General features: G+C 36.1%; 1 protein-coding gene across 3 annotated transcripts in view; it reads right to left on the bottom strand.

The window, feature by feature from the left end:
- Positions 1-17628, bottom strand: part of PGR (progesterone receptor) — a 95468-nt gene that overhangs the window by 61445 nt on the left and 16395 nt on the right. For 2 of the 3 annotated variants that reach the window (XM_059070718.2, XM_067038583.1), the window contains exon 3: positions 971-1087. The exons of the other annotated variant lie outside the window; for it this stretch is intronic. In XM_059070718.2, coding sequence (XP_058926701.1) covers positions 971-1087 — 117 coding nt within the window. The remainder of the gene's footprint in view (positions 1-970; positions 1088-17628) is intronic. 3 annotated transcript variants of the gene reach the window in all.

The raw sequence follows: 17628 nt of genomic DNA, 5'->3' as shown, positions 1-17628 counted from the left end.
ATTAGACTGTATCATGTTCACAGGCAGCAAAGACAGAACTAAGCAGGGTGCTTAAAACAGTGGGCATTCAAAACATATTGGTCTCATACACTCCTTCTCAGAAGGTAACACATACCATTTACAGTACATGATCTATGTTAGGTGGTATACTGAATATATATTTAAATAGTTATGAATTTTTTAAACCTGTGTTAGGAAAATTATAACTACAAGATCCAACTCAGGATTTCAGAGACTATTGCTTTAGGAAATGACTAAATAAAATGAAAATATTAATTAGAGTAAAGGGTTCAGGAGTGATTCTCCTCCTTGATACTCCCCATTAACTGACCCTGCTTAATACATTCCACAGCACTTATCATCATTTGACATATATATTTATTGCTCCTCCCCGTAGAGTGTAAGCTCCATGAAGACAGGGATTTGGTCCATTTTGTTTGCTGCTAACACTGCCAGAACTTAAAATAGTACCCGGTAAGTGTGAGTGTGCAATATCTAGTTACTTAAAGAGAATGGGGGAGGGAAATAGAAATGGAGGGGTTGATAGAGAGAGGAAGGGATGGAGGTTAATGTACTTAACAAATTCATGGAGTCAGTTTTTGAGCTGGAAGGGACTTCATTGTTCTCATTTTATAGACAAAGAGACTGATGCTCGGAATGGGTTGGTGACTTACTCAAGACTGCATAGGCAGTGAGTAGCAGAGCCTAAACTCCAACCATGTCACTTAATGAGAGGTTGGTGAACATCCCATAACATCTTCTTATAAGCAATATAGACAAATGGAGGTTTACTACTTCTCTATAACACACTTCAACATGCTGGAAATCCACAGCATTAATGAGATGGTATTGATTGCTTCATCCAGACACCAATAATCAAGACAGAAATAAGAAAACTAGGACTTTCTGACCCACCGTCTTATAATGTAAATATCAGACAGTATGTTATTGATGAAAACATCATCATTACCTCCAAGAACCATGCCAGCTTGACAGCACTTTCTAAGGCGACATGCTGGGCAGTTTTTTCTGCGGATTTTATCAACAATGCAGTCGTTTCTTCCAGCACATAAGTAGTTATGCTGCCCTAAAAAACAAAAAAGTAAAAATTATTTTTATAATATCTAAAGACTGCTGGAAAGTTTATGCAGTGACAACTGAAAAAGAGGAGAGGTGCACATTAGCAAGTGCATGACTGTCTCAGCCAGCCTCTTGCTTGCATAGCTGAATGCTGGTAATGCTCCAAACTTGCTTAATACTTTACCCATGCCTTCAGGAGCCTAAATGAGGGGAAATACAGCTTAGAAACCAATTCTAGGACTCCTTTAAAAACATGTTGTAAAAAATTTCTGTGCATCTTACTAATGGTGTCAGCATCAGAATGCTCTTAGATCATTGTTATTTAAAGAATAGCTATATGTGGCTGATAAGCATTAGTGTGTTAATATAGGCAAGTTCTAGTAAAACCTTTTCTTTTTTTTTGACATATAAACCTTCAAGAAAACAGATACAGACAATTAAAGAAGTCTCTGTAATAGGCTTTTTATAAAACTTATGTGTTTAATTCTTAAAATCCTGGAGCTAGCTCATTCTTAAAGGATCTCATGAATTTGAAGAGCATGTAAAAAAATGTCATTAACTGTGCTGACTTTATTGTCTGGTTTATTTTGGCTACAAATTAGAAAACAGGATAATAGAAATAATGACAAAGGAAGAAAAATTTAAAACAATGAGAATTCAATTAAGAAGAGGACAGAAGAATTACAAAAAAATAAGGGTAAAATGTGATCCTGGGGTCATTTTGTGTAGGGAAACCACTTATACCCTTCAAAAAGTCTGGAATAAGAATTTAATATTCAATGATCATGATTATTTAAACCAAAAATATGTTATATTTAATAAGGCATGGAGCAATCTAACTTACTTAGATTAAACAAAAATGAAAAAAATTTCAGCTTAAACATGTAAATATTTATTAACCAGAAAATTTACTGCTTTGGCACTTCTTATTTTCCAATAAATTCCTATGAAACAGACTGTGAGACTTTTAACATCATCAGCATACTTAAACATAAAAAATAATTTTAAAAATTATGGAATTTTCCTATTGTATTTTATATTAGTCTACTTTAAAATCAGATCCACTCTTTTGGCCAAAGTTTGTAGTACAGGAACACAGAGGTACCTTAAATGTGTGCTTAACTGAGCAGGGAAAAGGTTATGCTCCAATGGCGAATGGCAAAAAGGCCATGTCTATGGGATAGCTAATAACAAAATGGTTCTTGACCCGGGGCATTTTTGGATGAGAACAGATAGTCTTTTCTTAAAAATGTATTCCTCCACAAACTTATATTCATGTACTCTCACATACTAGTGTTCATCCTCTTTTTTAGGAGTCCTGGGCATTGAGCTTTCCTCCTAATAAAGGGCAGTTATGAAGCTTCACATCTATGCCCACTAGATTAGCAGAATGTACTGCATGCTACTTTTGGATCTAACTATGGTTTAATTTATTTCCACAAGTTATATTTGCAGGCTGCAGGAGTGAGTGTGGAAGTAAAAGTGTGTGTAACTTTATCTATCTATTTATCTATTGATCTGTCATCATTTATCTAGACTCTACACTGATTTCTCACAAGAAGAGAGAAAAGACAATAGAAAGCAAGATTTTCCATGCTATCCAGAGAACAAACTTAAACAGTGTCAGAGATGTAATTGTTGTTTGAAGGGAGGATGTTCTACTCTCTACTCCTCTGTCATGAATATCCAGAAAAAAATCCTGAACCATCAGCAGCTGCAATGCTGCTGAGTTTTCTCATTTCTGTTTCTTAAATGATTTACAACAGCACCCCTTTCAGTGTTTCAGAGAAAGAGTCCCCATTAGAGGGCATGCAGTCTGTTCCTGAAACCATTTCTTCCTACCTGCTTTCAAATCTTCACCATCCATTTCTCCCTTTCTCTCCTAAAATCTTTATTCTCTCCCCCTCCAATGATGTCCTCCTTTCTCCTCAAGTTTTTCCATGTCAAAAATTCCAGCATCAAGGAAAAAAAAAATTATCTCACTCTAAAGTCCCCTTGACTTCATCCCTTTCTTTGTCATCTAAGTTGTTGAAAAAGTCACCTATATTTGCAATCTTTATTCAATTTCCTTTACTCCTCAGCATACTGTAATTTGGCTTATATGTTCACTGTTCTTATAAAGTGGAGTAACATCGTCAAAGATTTCTTCATTCCTAAACACAGTGAATTCTTCCTTGACTTTTTGTACAATTTGCCATGGGTGATTTCTCTCCACACCTGTCCCCCATTTTATTTGAAGCATGTCTCTTCTGACTTTTCATCTTCTTTCCAACAGTTCAGTTTAAGTTCCCACTGTTGATCCCTCTTACTTTGCCTATTCCTTATATGTTGTATTCCACTGTACACACTAGGTGGGTAGTCTCATTATCTCTGCATGGTTCCAAAATCTCATCCTGAGCTCTGACCTTCCAACTACCTCTCTGTAGGTACCTCAAACTTAAAATATATGAAAAATAAATTCAGTGATTATCTGGTCAAATTGTTCATTTCATAAATTGTATCATCAGAGAAATTTTGTAACAAATTAAGGAAATTCAAAACAGAAAATCACCTACAATCTCATTATCATGCAACTATTTTCATTTTCGTGTTTTTTTCCAGTCTGTCTATACAGACCTAGAAGGTATTTAACATCTATTTGTTAACATTTGTTAAGTAAATATATAAACACTTTTACAAAATCCTCATTAATTCAACAAATATTTAGAGTGTTTATTATGTCCCAACACTGTTTTTTGAATCTGTAAGATAATAATAATAACAACAACAGACAATTACTAAGCACTTACTATGTGCTAGGCACTGTTACAAGCTATTTGCATATATTAACTCATTTAATCATCACAGCAAACTTGGGAGGTATTATTACTCCCATTTTATAAAATTAACTGAGGCACAGATAAGTAACATGCTTAAGGTCACACAACTAGACATTTTAGCTTAATTAACCCAAGAGGTTGTATAGGTAGTTAAGGGTATGAACTTTGGAGCAATACTGCTTAAGTTCGAAATTCAACCTCACTACTTATTAGCTGGGTGACCTATGGCAAGTAAAAGGAAGATAATGTTAGTACCTTGGGCCATATTTAAGGACTAAATGAGCTCATGTAAGAGCTTAGAATAGTCTGGTATAGAGCAAGTACTTAATGACTGTCTACTACAATTATGATTATTATCACATCCTTAAATGCCAAATACAGGTAGATCTGTTCTAGATATGACCCAAGAATTTTGTACCCAGCCAAGTTATTCGCTTTTAAAGGCAATTGAAAGACATTCTCAAATACGCAAAAAATCAGGAAATAAGGCCCTGATATACTACTCTTCCTAAAGAGATTCCTAAAGATGTAACCTAGCCAACAATAGATGAGTTACAATAGAGAATGCATGATAGAAGAAGTCTGGTGTGAAAGGATTGATAACAAGTTCTAAATAAATTGAAATATATATTTAAGTATAAATAAAGAAATTATAGTTACCAAATAGAATGCAATCCTTATAACTCTTGGGGGCAAAAATGATAAGCATTTCAAGATTTGATGTTTGATGGGAAGGAATATCTGTGGTAATTAAAGCTACCAGCATGAAGTCACTACCTTGAGGAACTGGCATGACTCATATGAACATAGATTCATATAAAGAATGGAATGACAACAAAATCTGGAAGCTCAGTCCACTCTAAGCTATGGTTATGTTTAACACTAATTTTGGGCTGTCAAAACTGCAAAGCAGCTACAGCATCATGCAAGCAAATATAGGGGGTATAGTTGGAGGTTAATCTTCTCTAAGATATCTTTTGGCTTAAGAAATGTTGCAGCCAGCCAATCCCAACTAGAGATGACTAAGATAAGCTGGCATGGGGTCCAGGCCTGTCTCTTACCACAACACTTGGCCTGGACTCAGAGCCACCAAGAAGGCAAGGGATGTAGAAAGGACCACTCCATCACATGTGTCAATCCACCAAGTACCTGGCTGTATATGCAGATGAAGAAAGTTCACAACTAAAAGCATTGGCTCTGTTACAACATTATCTGGGAAGTCTGCAAAATACTGAACTCTGGTGGGTGCAAATCGAACATAATGTCTGTTGCTACCAGTTTTCTTCAGACAGTAGTGCCAAATTTATATCCTGGCTTTGAAAAACACATCCACGTCCAGATCCACTTGCTGATTTCCCATAAATCACAGATTGATGGTTCAAATTGCATATTGCTGCTGCTCCAGAGTCCAACATAACATTGTCACTATACAATGAGTCTATAAAAAGTCACTGTATTAAACACTCTATGCATTCTACTTTCTAACATCCTTGCTGTCTACCCACACTGTCACCCTCAGGAGTTACAAGACATTCAGGAGTATTTATAAGCTATGGGTCGCCACAAACAGAAAGAGGGGCATAATGATCAACAACAGGAGAGTTTACCCAAATAAGAGATACTATCTACATCTCCTCTTAATATATACAGCATTTGCCCCTGTTGAAAACCAGAGAACTATTACCTGAAGTCTGTAATAGAGCACCATTTTTTCTTTCTCCTTGGAAAACCTCTTACCTCCTTTATGGTGGGAAAAGTGAAAGGTAAGTACTAACTACTATGTCTTTTCTTTTTAATTACTTACTCTCTTATTTTCTTTATGCTCCAGTTGTACTACATTGTACAACATCATTGTATTTCCCCAAACTCTCTAATGTCTCTATGACTCTCCTCCCTTTTCCAAATTTATCTGCTTGGCAAACTCTTACTCATCTTTCAATTCTGGTCTTTACTGACTGATCCTAGAAAGGTGTGGATTTTCTTCTGTTGTGCAACTGCACATTCCATATCTTCCTCTTATAAATGCTGTGTGCCTGTTTCCCCTACACTCTGTGAGTGTAGAAACTAGGTCTTTAGATCCTTGTGTCTAGTAAGAGTTTGGTAAATGTTTGTTGAATACGTGTAAACCTAATTATATGCATTATTTCAGCAATAGTCATAAATATATTTATAATCAACAATATAAGATCTATAATAATATTTCACTTATGGTCATAAAAATCACTTGCTCCAGATTTTTATTTACCACATTTCAACATTTATTTTTATTACAGAATGCCTTTTATTTCAGTAAATTCCTTGCCTTTTTATACCAGTAAACGATGTTACACGTAGAGCCTTTAACAAGCTTATTTTTAATACCGAACTTTGCAAAAACGTAAATATTTTAAACTATCTTTGAAAAATGTATGTTTAACAATGTAAAATAGGGATTATTGAATGGTTATATTTATATACTGTTTCTAATTGGTCTTTATATTTAACATTTTAATATAACTCCAAGTGTTACTATTATTTAAAAAACCATATTCTGTGGAAATAAAAGCACTACTGAAATGTGATTAGCACTATTAAAATATGATCATTTTATTTGTCTAGTGATGTACAAAAATTTTAGATACAGGAAAAATAAAATTCCATTTTAATTGAAATGAATCTCTTTATTATAAGCTAGAAAGAGATTTACCTTCAAAATAAGAAATCTATAGTATTTGTGTTACCTCTTTGAGCACAAGTGAACACATTTCAATTTAGTTTGAGAGAAGTCACAATTTTTCATGGTTTTTTATGAAAAGGAGAGGGAAATATGTAGCAAAATGACAGGAGTAATGAGTATATGTTCAACAGATAAAGGAGCAAAGAAGAAAAAGTATGATATAACCCCCCAAAATTTGGGCTTAAGGTAATATAAGCTAGTGCAAACGGGAACACTCTTTCCACCACAAATACACAAATAGTGGATAAACTATGGTAAAAACATGTTGTCAAATTACAGTCAAGGAAGAGGGAAGGAAGGAAGGGAGAGAGGGAGGGAGGGAGGGAGGAAGGGAGGAAGGAAGGAAGGAAGGAAGGAAGGAAGGAAGGAAGGAAGGAAGGAAGGAAGGAAGGAAGGGAATTTCATAAGTCAGAAAAGATAAAGATATGAAAGCCAGAGGGGTAAACTTGAGTGAACTTTGCAGTAATGCAAAAACATTTCAGATGCAGATATAGGACCTAGGAGACAAAAGCTGGGGTTTGAAGCCCATGAGGGTTTGGGATATGTGACATCAGGCTTAATGGGAGAAAGGGGCTGGAACTGAAGTTTGCACAAAATGGAGACTCTCTAAAGGCTGTCTTATTCATGAAAATAGTGCTCAAAAACACAACCAAGAATATTGTTAAAATATTTTTTAAAGAATATTTCATCAAAGCCAGGAATCTGTCCAAAACTTTGAGTTGGGAGAGGAGTTATTATCCACAACTAAAAACAACAAACAAACAAACAAAAATCTTGGTCTTTATGGGAGATGATTTTCACTACCACATGGTGTATAAACATGCGCCACGGAACAAATACTGGTCCAGGACCAGTGAAATTCCCAGGATCCTCAGAGAGGCACATACAAAACTTACCTTGTAAGGATAGGTATGCACATATGAAAAAAAAATTGTACAAGAATATTTATACAAACAGTGTTCATAAATAGTCCCAAACTGAAAACAACCCAAGGGATCATCTACAGCATAATGTATAAACAAACTCTATTTTGTTCATTCAATGCATCATACAGTAATGAGAATGAATGTCTAGCCCATGCAAAAATGTGAATGGACTCCATGAGTATAATGTTGCATGAAAGAACTAGACGCAGGAAAATGTATGACTCCCTTAATATAAAGTTCAAAAACAGTTAAAATTATCTATGATGTTAGAAGCCAGGATGGTAGTTACTTTTAGGGAGTGATTAGAAGGAGTGCAAGGGGACTTTTGGAAAGCTAAGGATTTTTTAAATTTTTTGACCTGGGTGATGGTAACAAGGTTTCCATGGTTTGCTTAGTGATAATTCATTAAGATCTACACCTTTAATTTGAGCACTCTTCTGAAGCTATTTACGTCCATAAAAAATTTCCTTCTTTCTTTTTTAAAATGGTTCCACCTATGAGGACAGCCTAGAAGGCACTGTGGTCCAACAGAGGGAGTCCGTATAGGGCTGACCACTGGAAGTCCAGAGGCTAAGGAGTCCAGAAAAGAAGAGAGGCATCACCAGCATTACAGGATTACAGTTGGGGCTTCCCAGTAAAATATCCCCAAGAATCCTACCAAAGTATCTTGCCAGAGAAAGAGTCAACTACAATCATCCACCAAACACAGAGAACTCCAGTGACAGTCATGTATGTACCTGCCGTGTACAACTGTGCCTTTCCCTGCAACCCCTCTTCCCATGCCTTAGACCTGAAAAGGTCAAAATCAGCTGCTAATCCGTCTTAATGCGTGTGAGCAGGGTGAGAAGGAGGTGATCTTCTCTCTTCGCTGCAGGCTTCAGGCCCCAGGCCCCAAGCAGTGCTGAGCTTGGGGCAAAGGAGAAATCCTAAATTAGATGAGAGTTTGTAATTTTTACTGTATTGCTGGCCTGTACATTTTGATCCTGAGATAAGATTGTTCTTCTGATTAAAAACTATATGATTGGACTAAGATTTCATGCAGAGGATGGAATAATAAAGGTCATGCTAATATTGGTATTTTGAAAAAAGAAATGTATGTGTGTGTGTGTATAAAACAATCAGGGAACTATTTTAATGTATCTAGAAATATAAGTGTAAACCAGTGTTTCTCAGCCAGAGGCAATTTTGCCTCCATTCCCCACCTCCACTCTGGGACATTTCACAATGCCTGGGGACACTTGTTTTACACAACTGAGGGGTTAGGTGCTACTGAGGAGAGGCCAGGGATGTTGCTAAACATCCTACAATGCACAGGACAATCCCCACAATAAAGAATTAACTGACCCAAAATAGTAACAGTGCCAAGCTTGAGATATCTTGGTGTTAGCTCATGATTGCCCCGCTTTTTCAAAAAGATGTATTTTCTAGGTCTGTCCACTGAAAATGCCTAGAAGCAAAAACAACCATAGCAGCAATAAACACTAGGATCCAGACTGATCATCAAGTCTAATATCATTTTCATCTGAAAGCAACCAGGGCTCCTTGGAGACGTGGCTGATGCAGGACTGGGATACTTTGTTGTGACAGAGTTTCATATTATTGAGAGTTAATGAAATGTGTCAAAGCCACACTGACCAAAGATAAGACAATTTCTACATCAAAAAGAATTTAGTTTAAGTGATTAAAGCACATTGACTATATAAAAAGCCATGAGTACAAAATGAACTCACTGGAAACTACTGGAGGTTGCTAGGGCATAAACTCATTACTTTGAAAATTGATAATTAAAAAGAAATCATTAAGCAACTAATAGGTCTTCCAGTATAAATTTTAAGATTACTAAATTGCCTTTTGGAAGAGAGAAAGAATAAAAATATTTTATAGCGCATAAAATTAGAAGGAGTAATAGAAGTAGAATATAACCCTTTTGCAATCTCTAAGGAAATGACCACCACCTGTGAAGTATGAAAAGACAGTTAAAAAACTCCTCCATTTTCCCATTACATATCTGTGTGATGCCATGTTTTCTTTATACGCTTCAACCAAAACAACATATTGCAACAGATTAAATGTAGATGAAGGTATGAGACACAGCTGCATTCTATTAAGGCAGACATTAAAATGACTTAAAAATGTAAAACAATGTCATTGTTGTCATTAAATTTTTTTGGTTTGGAAAATTAACATCTCATGGGTTTGTTATTTTTTAAGTGAGTTAATAAAAAATGTTTTTAAAATGATCAGTTTTAATTCTAATATGACAAATATTGATAGATATAATCCACATAACAAAAACTCTGGGTTCTCCATAATTTTCAAGCATGTAAAAAGATTATGAGATCAGAGTGCTTGAGAACCACTGGCCTATGGATGATTCTTCTCAAAATATTTAATCTGAATCTAATCACGTGGAAAAAAAATCAGACAAATCCAGACTGTGAGAATTTCTACAACAGCTGGCCTGGACTCCTTAAAAATGTTAAAGTCCTGAAAGAGAAAAAAAAGGTGGAAGATCTTTTTAGATTAAAGGCTTAATGAAATACATAGTTCTTGATTGGATCCTGCATGAAAAAACAATCTATATGGGACATTTTGGGAACAATTGGGAAAATTTGAATACTAGCTATATATTAGATAAAATTATTATACCAATGTTAAACTTTGTGGTATGATAATAATATTGTGGTTATATTGTTATTGTCCTTAGGAACATATTTTTGAAATCTTGAGAGGTGAAATACTATGTCCGCAACTTACTTGCAAATAGTTGAGTACAGATATTCATTTACCAGTATTCTTTCGAAGTTTCTAAAAGCAAAGTATTCTGAAGACACATACAGACTGAGATAAAGGTTTGGACCTACACAAAATAAATACTTCTTTCCCTCATATTTTTATAGTTTATTTTTTCTCTTGAGTATAGTAATCCTGAATTTATCATTGTTCAACTTCATTATTTTGTTCAAATTTCTGTTTAGGCATATCAAGTGACTTAAGATTCTGTTATAATTCTCTGGAGTCACCCCAGTCTCAACTGAAATTGGCTTTGTAAAAAACTAGAATTATATGGACAATTAATTAGCATTTCCCTACTCGTTATTTAGGTCTAGGCCCCCAAATATATGACTGTACTACTACCAGATTGTTAAGAGTTTTATGATAAATCTCTTAGTCGTGTCTTACTTCAAATAGTGCTGAATGGTGTGGTTAGTTTTTGGAGTCTGGCAGAACCAGCTCTACCACTAACTGGCTGGGTGACCTTAGCAAGTTACCTTCCCTCACTGTCTCAATTCTCATATCTGCAGAGTGTGGATGGTAATAGTAACTCCTGAAACAACTCCTAACTGAGAATTAAAGGAGATAATGAAAACAGTACCATGTTTCTACTATTGTTTCTGGTATAGAATAAAGACACAAAAAGGGTCTCCACCCTTCTATAAGAAGAACATGTTGGATCTGTTTCTTTTACTTTGACCTTTGTTTTCCATTGCTTTTGTTCTGTCTATAGCTATAGGCATACATAATGACCTGCCTCGGGGGAACCCTGCCCCTCTGCCTGAATGTTAAACTAAAGTGCCTTTGTTCAGCTCACAGGGAAACACCCTGACCCTGCCCACCTGTGAATGGCTGCAGAAAATAAGAAATTAACACCTGCCCTCCCCAAGGCTGGCCAAAACCAGGAGATATTTTGCAAGACTTGGGGCCTTTTTAACTTTACTTCCTCACCTCCTCCCCCTCTCTGTTCTATAAAAGAAACTAGCAAGGTGACTCCGATAAGATGGTACTCTAGGACGCTAGTCCAACATCTTCTCAGATACCCAACTTTCCAAATAAAGTCGCTATTCCTTGCCTCAATACCTCATCTCCCAATTTATTGGCCTATGGTGCAGTGAGCAGATTGAGCCTGGACTTGGTAACACTTCCTCCTTTTCTTCTCACATTTTTTTAGAATTCTTCCTGGAGAAGGGAGTATTTTTGGTAGGGGCAACTGCCCATCTGCTTTCTACACTTTAACTTCATTGCTTCAGGGAAGGAAAAGTAGCTTCTCAGCAAAGGTAAAGGCCCCTGATCTAGATCAAATAGTATTTTAAATCATCGCAGAACTGCCGTCCTGGTATAACTTTTTGCCCATCTTCACCATTGCTTCTATAGTTACCTTCTCAAAAATGAAGCTGATCTTGCTACCTCCCAGATTAAAGACTCTGGCTCCCCCTCTGAGTAAAGCAGTACTTGACTATGCATAATAAAAAGCTGAATAGGTCACTGAAATGCAGATTTCTGAGTTCTTTTCCTAGACATTTTGATTCAAAATATCTGGGTTGAGGCTCAGAAATCTGCATTTTAAACCAGTACTCCAGGTACTAGTTCTCAGGCAGAAACGGTTGAAGACCAAAATGGGAGGAACACTGGCTTACCAAACAAAATCCAAAGTAAATTAGGAGATAACTTTTGGACTGAATAGTTCAAGATGTTCAGTAGTCATCTGTGAAGATATCAAGTTGACAGCCAGATATATGAGTCTAGAGTTCAGCAGAAAAGTCTGGGCTAGAGATAAAAATTTGGGTGTGATCAGGATATGGATGATTTATCTAAAGTCATGAGACTAGATTAGCTCTCTGAGGAAGTAACTATAAAAATAGAAAGGAAGGGGTCCAAATGCTGAGCACTGGGCCCTCCAATGTTAAAAGCTAAAGGAGAAGAGGAGACTGAACAGGAACAAGTGAGGAAAATCAAGAGTGTCGTGTCCTGAAAGCCAAGTGAAGAAAGCATTTCCAGGAAGGTAGAGTGATCAACTGTCAAATGCCACCAATAGATCAAGTAGGATGGGACTAAGAATTGCCTGCCAGATTTTGCAACTTGGTAATCTTGACAAGGGAAGTCTTGGTGAAGTAAGTGTAAGAGACAAAAGACTGATTGGATTAGGCTTAAGAGAGAAAGGGAGAAAAAAAATTTTGGGAGGAGTTTGGCTGCAAAAGGAGTAGAGAAATGGTTGGTAGCTGAAGGATGAGAAAATCAACATAAGTATTTTGGTTTTATTTTATTTTAAGATGGGAGAAATAATAGCATGTTTACAAGCTGATAACAATGATCAATGAGAAAGGGGGAAAAAATGATTCAGGGAGGAGAAAAATTGCTAGAGCCTGCCCTTGAGTCAACAGGAGAAGACTGGACCTAATTACAAGGGCAGAAGGCTGGCCTTGGGGAGGAGTTCAGATCCCTAGTAACAGGAGGAGAAGTCAATTATGGGTTAGATGCCACCAGGAGTACATGGGATGGTAGCAGTTTCTGGAAGTTTTCTTATAAAGTTAGGAAGCCAGGTCATCAGCTGAAAGTGAGGATGGGAGAGTGTTGGAAGGCTGGGAAGAAGGAGAAGGTAGAAGACAGTCATCCAGAAACCATGAATGGACTGTTTGCAGGACAGGTTATTTAGTCAAATATTCATTTTTTGATCCTACTTACCAATTATGCAAAGTATCTTTTCCTCTGAAATTCAGCTAGCAAATTTTTACCCTCCCTAATGTAAATTAGTTTTTGTTACAAATAATTAGGACAGAGGCACTAAATAATGGATAAGAAGAAACGTAATGGATAAGAGAGAAGGTTCTCTGGGTTCCAATCTCAGCTTTGCCATTTATTCACTATTTGCCTGTCCAAGTGAATTAACCACCTTGTGCGTCATGTAATACATTTAGCCAAGTTCCTGGTATGTAATAAGTGTTATATAAATGCCACTATTACTACTAAATATAATAACCATTGACACCCTGGAAGATATTTTTTAAGAAGTTAGAAAATTCTATTTCCAAGTGTATGTACTTATGAAACTTTTTATCTATAATATACTCATGATGCCTTCACAACAAAATCAGATAACAGAATCATCTACTGATACCTGATTTTCAAAATGCTCTCTACATCACAAAGCTGTCTTGCAAAAGGGAGTCACTTCTGTTTTTCTATCCAAAACATTGTCTTTAACTTGAAGGGGCAGATGAAGTGTACCTTCTGCTAAGTAGCATACTATTGAAACACTTGATATCATAGGAAACGTCAGCAATTTGGAACACATATACTTTTATAAAGGAAAATATGCAACTTATCTTTAAACCTGACAACTCCTTTAAAGTACTGTGCAATGAGAAAACCATTGTGTGGTAAAAGATTTTCATTGTCATGCTTCACTACGTTGCAAAGTATTGTTATGATTCTACTGTATCTTAAGGGCCTTGTGTTAAAAATCTGCCACAGTAATGACATCTTTCAGAGCTTTGTTCACTTAAAATTCCCACTTATTTGCTGCAACATATATCTTACTTATGAAAGAAGCAATAAATTAATTTCATAAATGATGCTACTTGTAACCTTAACTTGAACCTTTTTTTAAAAATATCACAGCAAAAATCCTATCAGTGGTTTATGCAGCCTTTCCATAAAACATTCATTTAGTAAAGAAGGCAGTTACTATTGAGACTATATCTTTGCTTTACAGACTCATCAAAAACACTTTTTCTGTATATTTCATTCTTGAAATAAAACCTAGCAACCAGTAAAATCCTATCATAAGGCAGCTAGTGACAATGAGATAATGTTAACTCAGATTAAGTCTCAAAGAGCTCCTGTCCTCCAGCCATCTCCTATTCTTAAAAATCAAAAGGAGAGTGAGGCTGGGCAGAGAAAAGGCAGGTAACCACATCAACCCTGACATGTGCTAGTTGCCCTAGGTAGAATGACAAAATGCGTACTAACCAACCAGATTTCCTGGACTCTCTGCCCATGAGATCCAGAATCTTTTCCATTGCTGTAAGGGCACTAGTTTTAAACCACTGGCTTAAGCATGGTGTAAAGATAACAATTGAGACTAGATGCATTTGGACTGCACAGTGGACTGCTTGAGGTCCAACCATCTCATTAGCCTCGAGTAACACAACCGCAAAGTTTACTAAATTGAATTTTTTGGTGATTATCTTTTGGCAGTAACTCATTGTAATACCAACCAAGACATGTGAAACTCTGCATTCTTTCTTTTGTCTAATAAACCTCCCACACCATAATTTTTCTAATATTTATTTTTTTAAATCTTGAGCAATGTTTTCTATATATTTTCCAAAAGTATTTGCTGAATGCATTTTAACTGGCCACCCAGTTATTTTACATGTATTTTTTGTTTTGTTTTAGATATACTATTTCAGTCATTTATTCTATAGTAGGAAGAACAGCAAAAACCTGTGTATGTGGGTTTTTCCTTAGAAACCCTCAAAGGAGCCTTCTAAACATTTTTCATTAGGTTAGATGCAATTTGTGAATGACTAAATTGAGTATTGCATGACCTTAAACATTGCTAAAAAATTGTACAGGTTGTCCTCAGGTTCTGAATACTAAATTTTTAATGCCTGGTTTACAATAATGGCTTCATACAGTTACTAGCCAAGATCTCTAGCAAAACATATTCTTAGAGCAAGGTTCATTTTTTATGATAATGTATATAAATCCATAATTCAAATTGTTGTCTTGATAAATTCTAATTTTTTAAATTTCGTGACAGGACTGACTACATTGTCTAGAGCTCTACATCTGAGGAGCTATTACTGAAGTTAGGGGAATTCCAGCCCCGCCATATTTCTTGTTCACTGTGCTTAATTAATTGGTATTATCTTTAATCTGTGATTTATTTGCAGATCCAGGTAATCTGCAGTACTTTGCCATACCCGAAGCATGAATTAAGGGGGAACTTGCCTTCGTCAACACCTCAGCACCATGGAACTTGGGCACCTCCATTAGGAGGCCTTGCACTCCAAAAGCTTCTGACGTATGCTTTGAAAGAACATGCCATGACAGATAGCATTGATATCAATGATTCATTTCTTATTTTCAAATTATAATAAATAACGTTTCCTTCACACATCTCAATGCACAGCCCCTGGGGTGGGTGCATCATATTAGAAAACTGGCGGTCTAGTATATTTGGGGAAAAATGGCTCACTCCAGCCCTAATAAATGCTTGTGGCTCTTTCTGCAGTACTTTCTTTCTGGGCTCCTTGCCACACATACTGGACATCACCACCTTCCTTCATTTCCCCAAAGCAACAGGAAGACAGAGTGATTAAGTAAAGTGAAAGTTCACTTAAGGTTTCAGGGTAGCTGGAGGTAATGAAAACACAAGTCAGTAAATAATGCCAAATTTGCTGCCAGACATTACCATTCCTAGAGATTTATCAAACATCCCCTATAACAGGGAATTTCTCACAGGCATTTATTTCTCTTTGTACCCTAGCCCTTTACTCTGTCGTTAGGCCCTCTATTTCCTACCTCTTGAACCAGTTGCCAGCTGACAACACTCTTAATATTATACTTGTACACAGAGAGGTTCAGTTCTTCACATGTTCATATCCCCCAACCCCAAGTTTGCTCTGGACTGACCTTTGCATAAAGAAACATTCACTAAAGTGCTCTGCTTAATGAAAAATCAACCATCATGGTCTCTACTGCTAACAACTCAAAAGCTGCCACAAGCTTTGAAATTATAAAGATTTAAAAAATTGAATATTTTCAGCCAATGATTACACAAGATTCATACTGCTCCCCTCTGTCCCCAGTCACTATACACCAGAGTTAGCTGCCCACTATCCTATGCTTCCACAATTCGTAGTTCATACCTCCCTTAAATATTACTAGACTGTATTTAATAATATATTTATATTTCTTTCTCCTTAGGTTACAAACTTGACATATTCATTTCTGAGTTTCAATATCTACTACAAATCCTGGCACAAAGAAGTCACTGAATACATGTTTTTGTTTATAAATGAATAAATGAACAAATAAGTAAATTTATAGACCACAATGTCTCAATTCTCAGAAGTTATGCTGTGCACAAAAGATTATATTATTTCAAGATCCTGGCAAGTACATTATGTAGCATATAATATGTATAATTTGAAATTAAACTACATCTCATAATCTATTTATCAGCTCCACAGGTGTTCCCTCTGACTCAAAGGCATATAACCTCTGTTCAAATCCATTTTGCATGGTGCTCTGAGGATAATCCTCTCTAAACACTACTTTCAACATCACTCCTTTACTTCATAAAATAATCACGTACTTCCTCTTTCCTTAGGTCTGAGTTCCTCTATCCACATTTTTTCCCAAAAAATTCTTCTGTGAAGCTTTGGCTGATCTTGGCTCCCATCTACCCACTGAACCCATTTTTCTGGGCCGCCATCCTGGCTCAGTTCCTTAATGCATCATCTCCAGATTGTTCTCATGGGTTTATAGCTTCCCCACCTCAATCCTTCCTGTACACTGCTGACATATTAAATTTCCTAAGCTACATATTGGAATATGTCACTACGGTGCTCAAAAATGTTTAGGGGTACCTCATTCTCTACTCAGTTAACTGCCGAACAACACATTTTGTCATTCCACATTTTTTCAACCTTCTGTTTAATAATAATTCTCACCATTCCTCTATTGCAGTGGTACCTAATTGTTTTGGAGAGTGTCGGTGATCCCTCTGAAAATCTCCCTTTGAAAATCTCATGAAAGCAATCACCCCAGGGATAAAGCCATCAGAATGTTACATATAATGATGACAAAGGATTTTTGGATACCTGACCATGCTCCATGCTTTAGCCAAACTGTGCTTCTGCTCATACTTTTTGTTTGTAACAGCCATTATTACAACGCTTGCTATCAAAATCATGCATTCTCAGCAGTCCATCTAATGTGCTATCTTCCCCACAAAACACATTTCGGTATCCCTAATTAATTATGATCTTTTTTCCCCTCAAAATCCAAACCACATTCAGTTTTTGTTACCTATGTTACACTTATGAGGTTGTCTTATCTCCCTGATGGAATTAAAAATTCTTTGAGATTAGGTATTATAGTTTATTTATCTGTGGCAGCCTTCTGCAGGACCCAGCATGGTAGTAAAAGTATAGGAAGAATAAATATCAATAATTGTTTAGTAAATATTTAGTTTAGTAAATATTTATTGTAATTTTCAGGGCTGCTACATTGCAAAACTCCAGCAGATACTGTTTTCAAAACATCTATGAATTTATTTCTTAGTACATGTCCAAAT

The sequence above is a fragment of the Kogia breviceps genome, chromosome 7 (assembly GCF_026419965.1).
Source record: "Kogia breviceps isolate mKogBre1 chromosome 7, mKogBre1 haplotype 1, whole genome shotgun sequence".
NCBI classification, from domain to species: Eukaryota; Metazoa; Chordata; class Mammalia; order Artiodactyla; family Physeteridae; genus Kogia; species Kogia breviceps.
The sequence above is the reverse complement of the archived record's forward strand: the minus strand, read 5'-3'. Positions and strand labels throughout refer to the sequence as shown.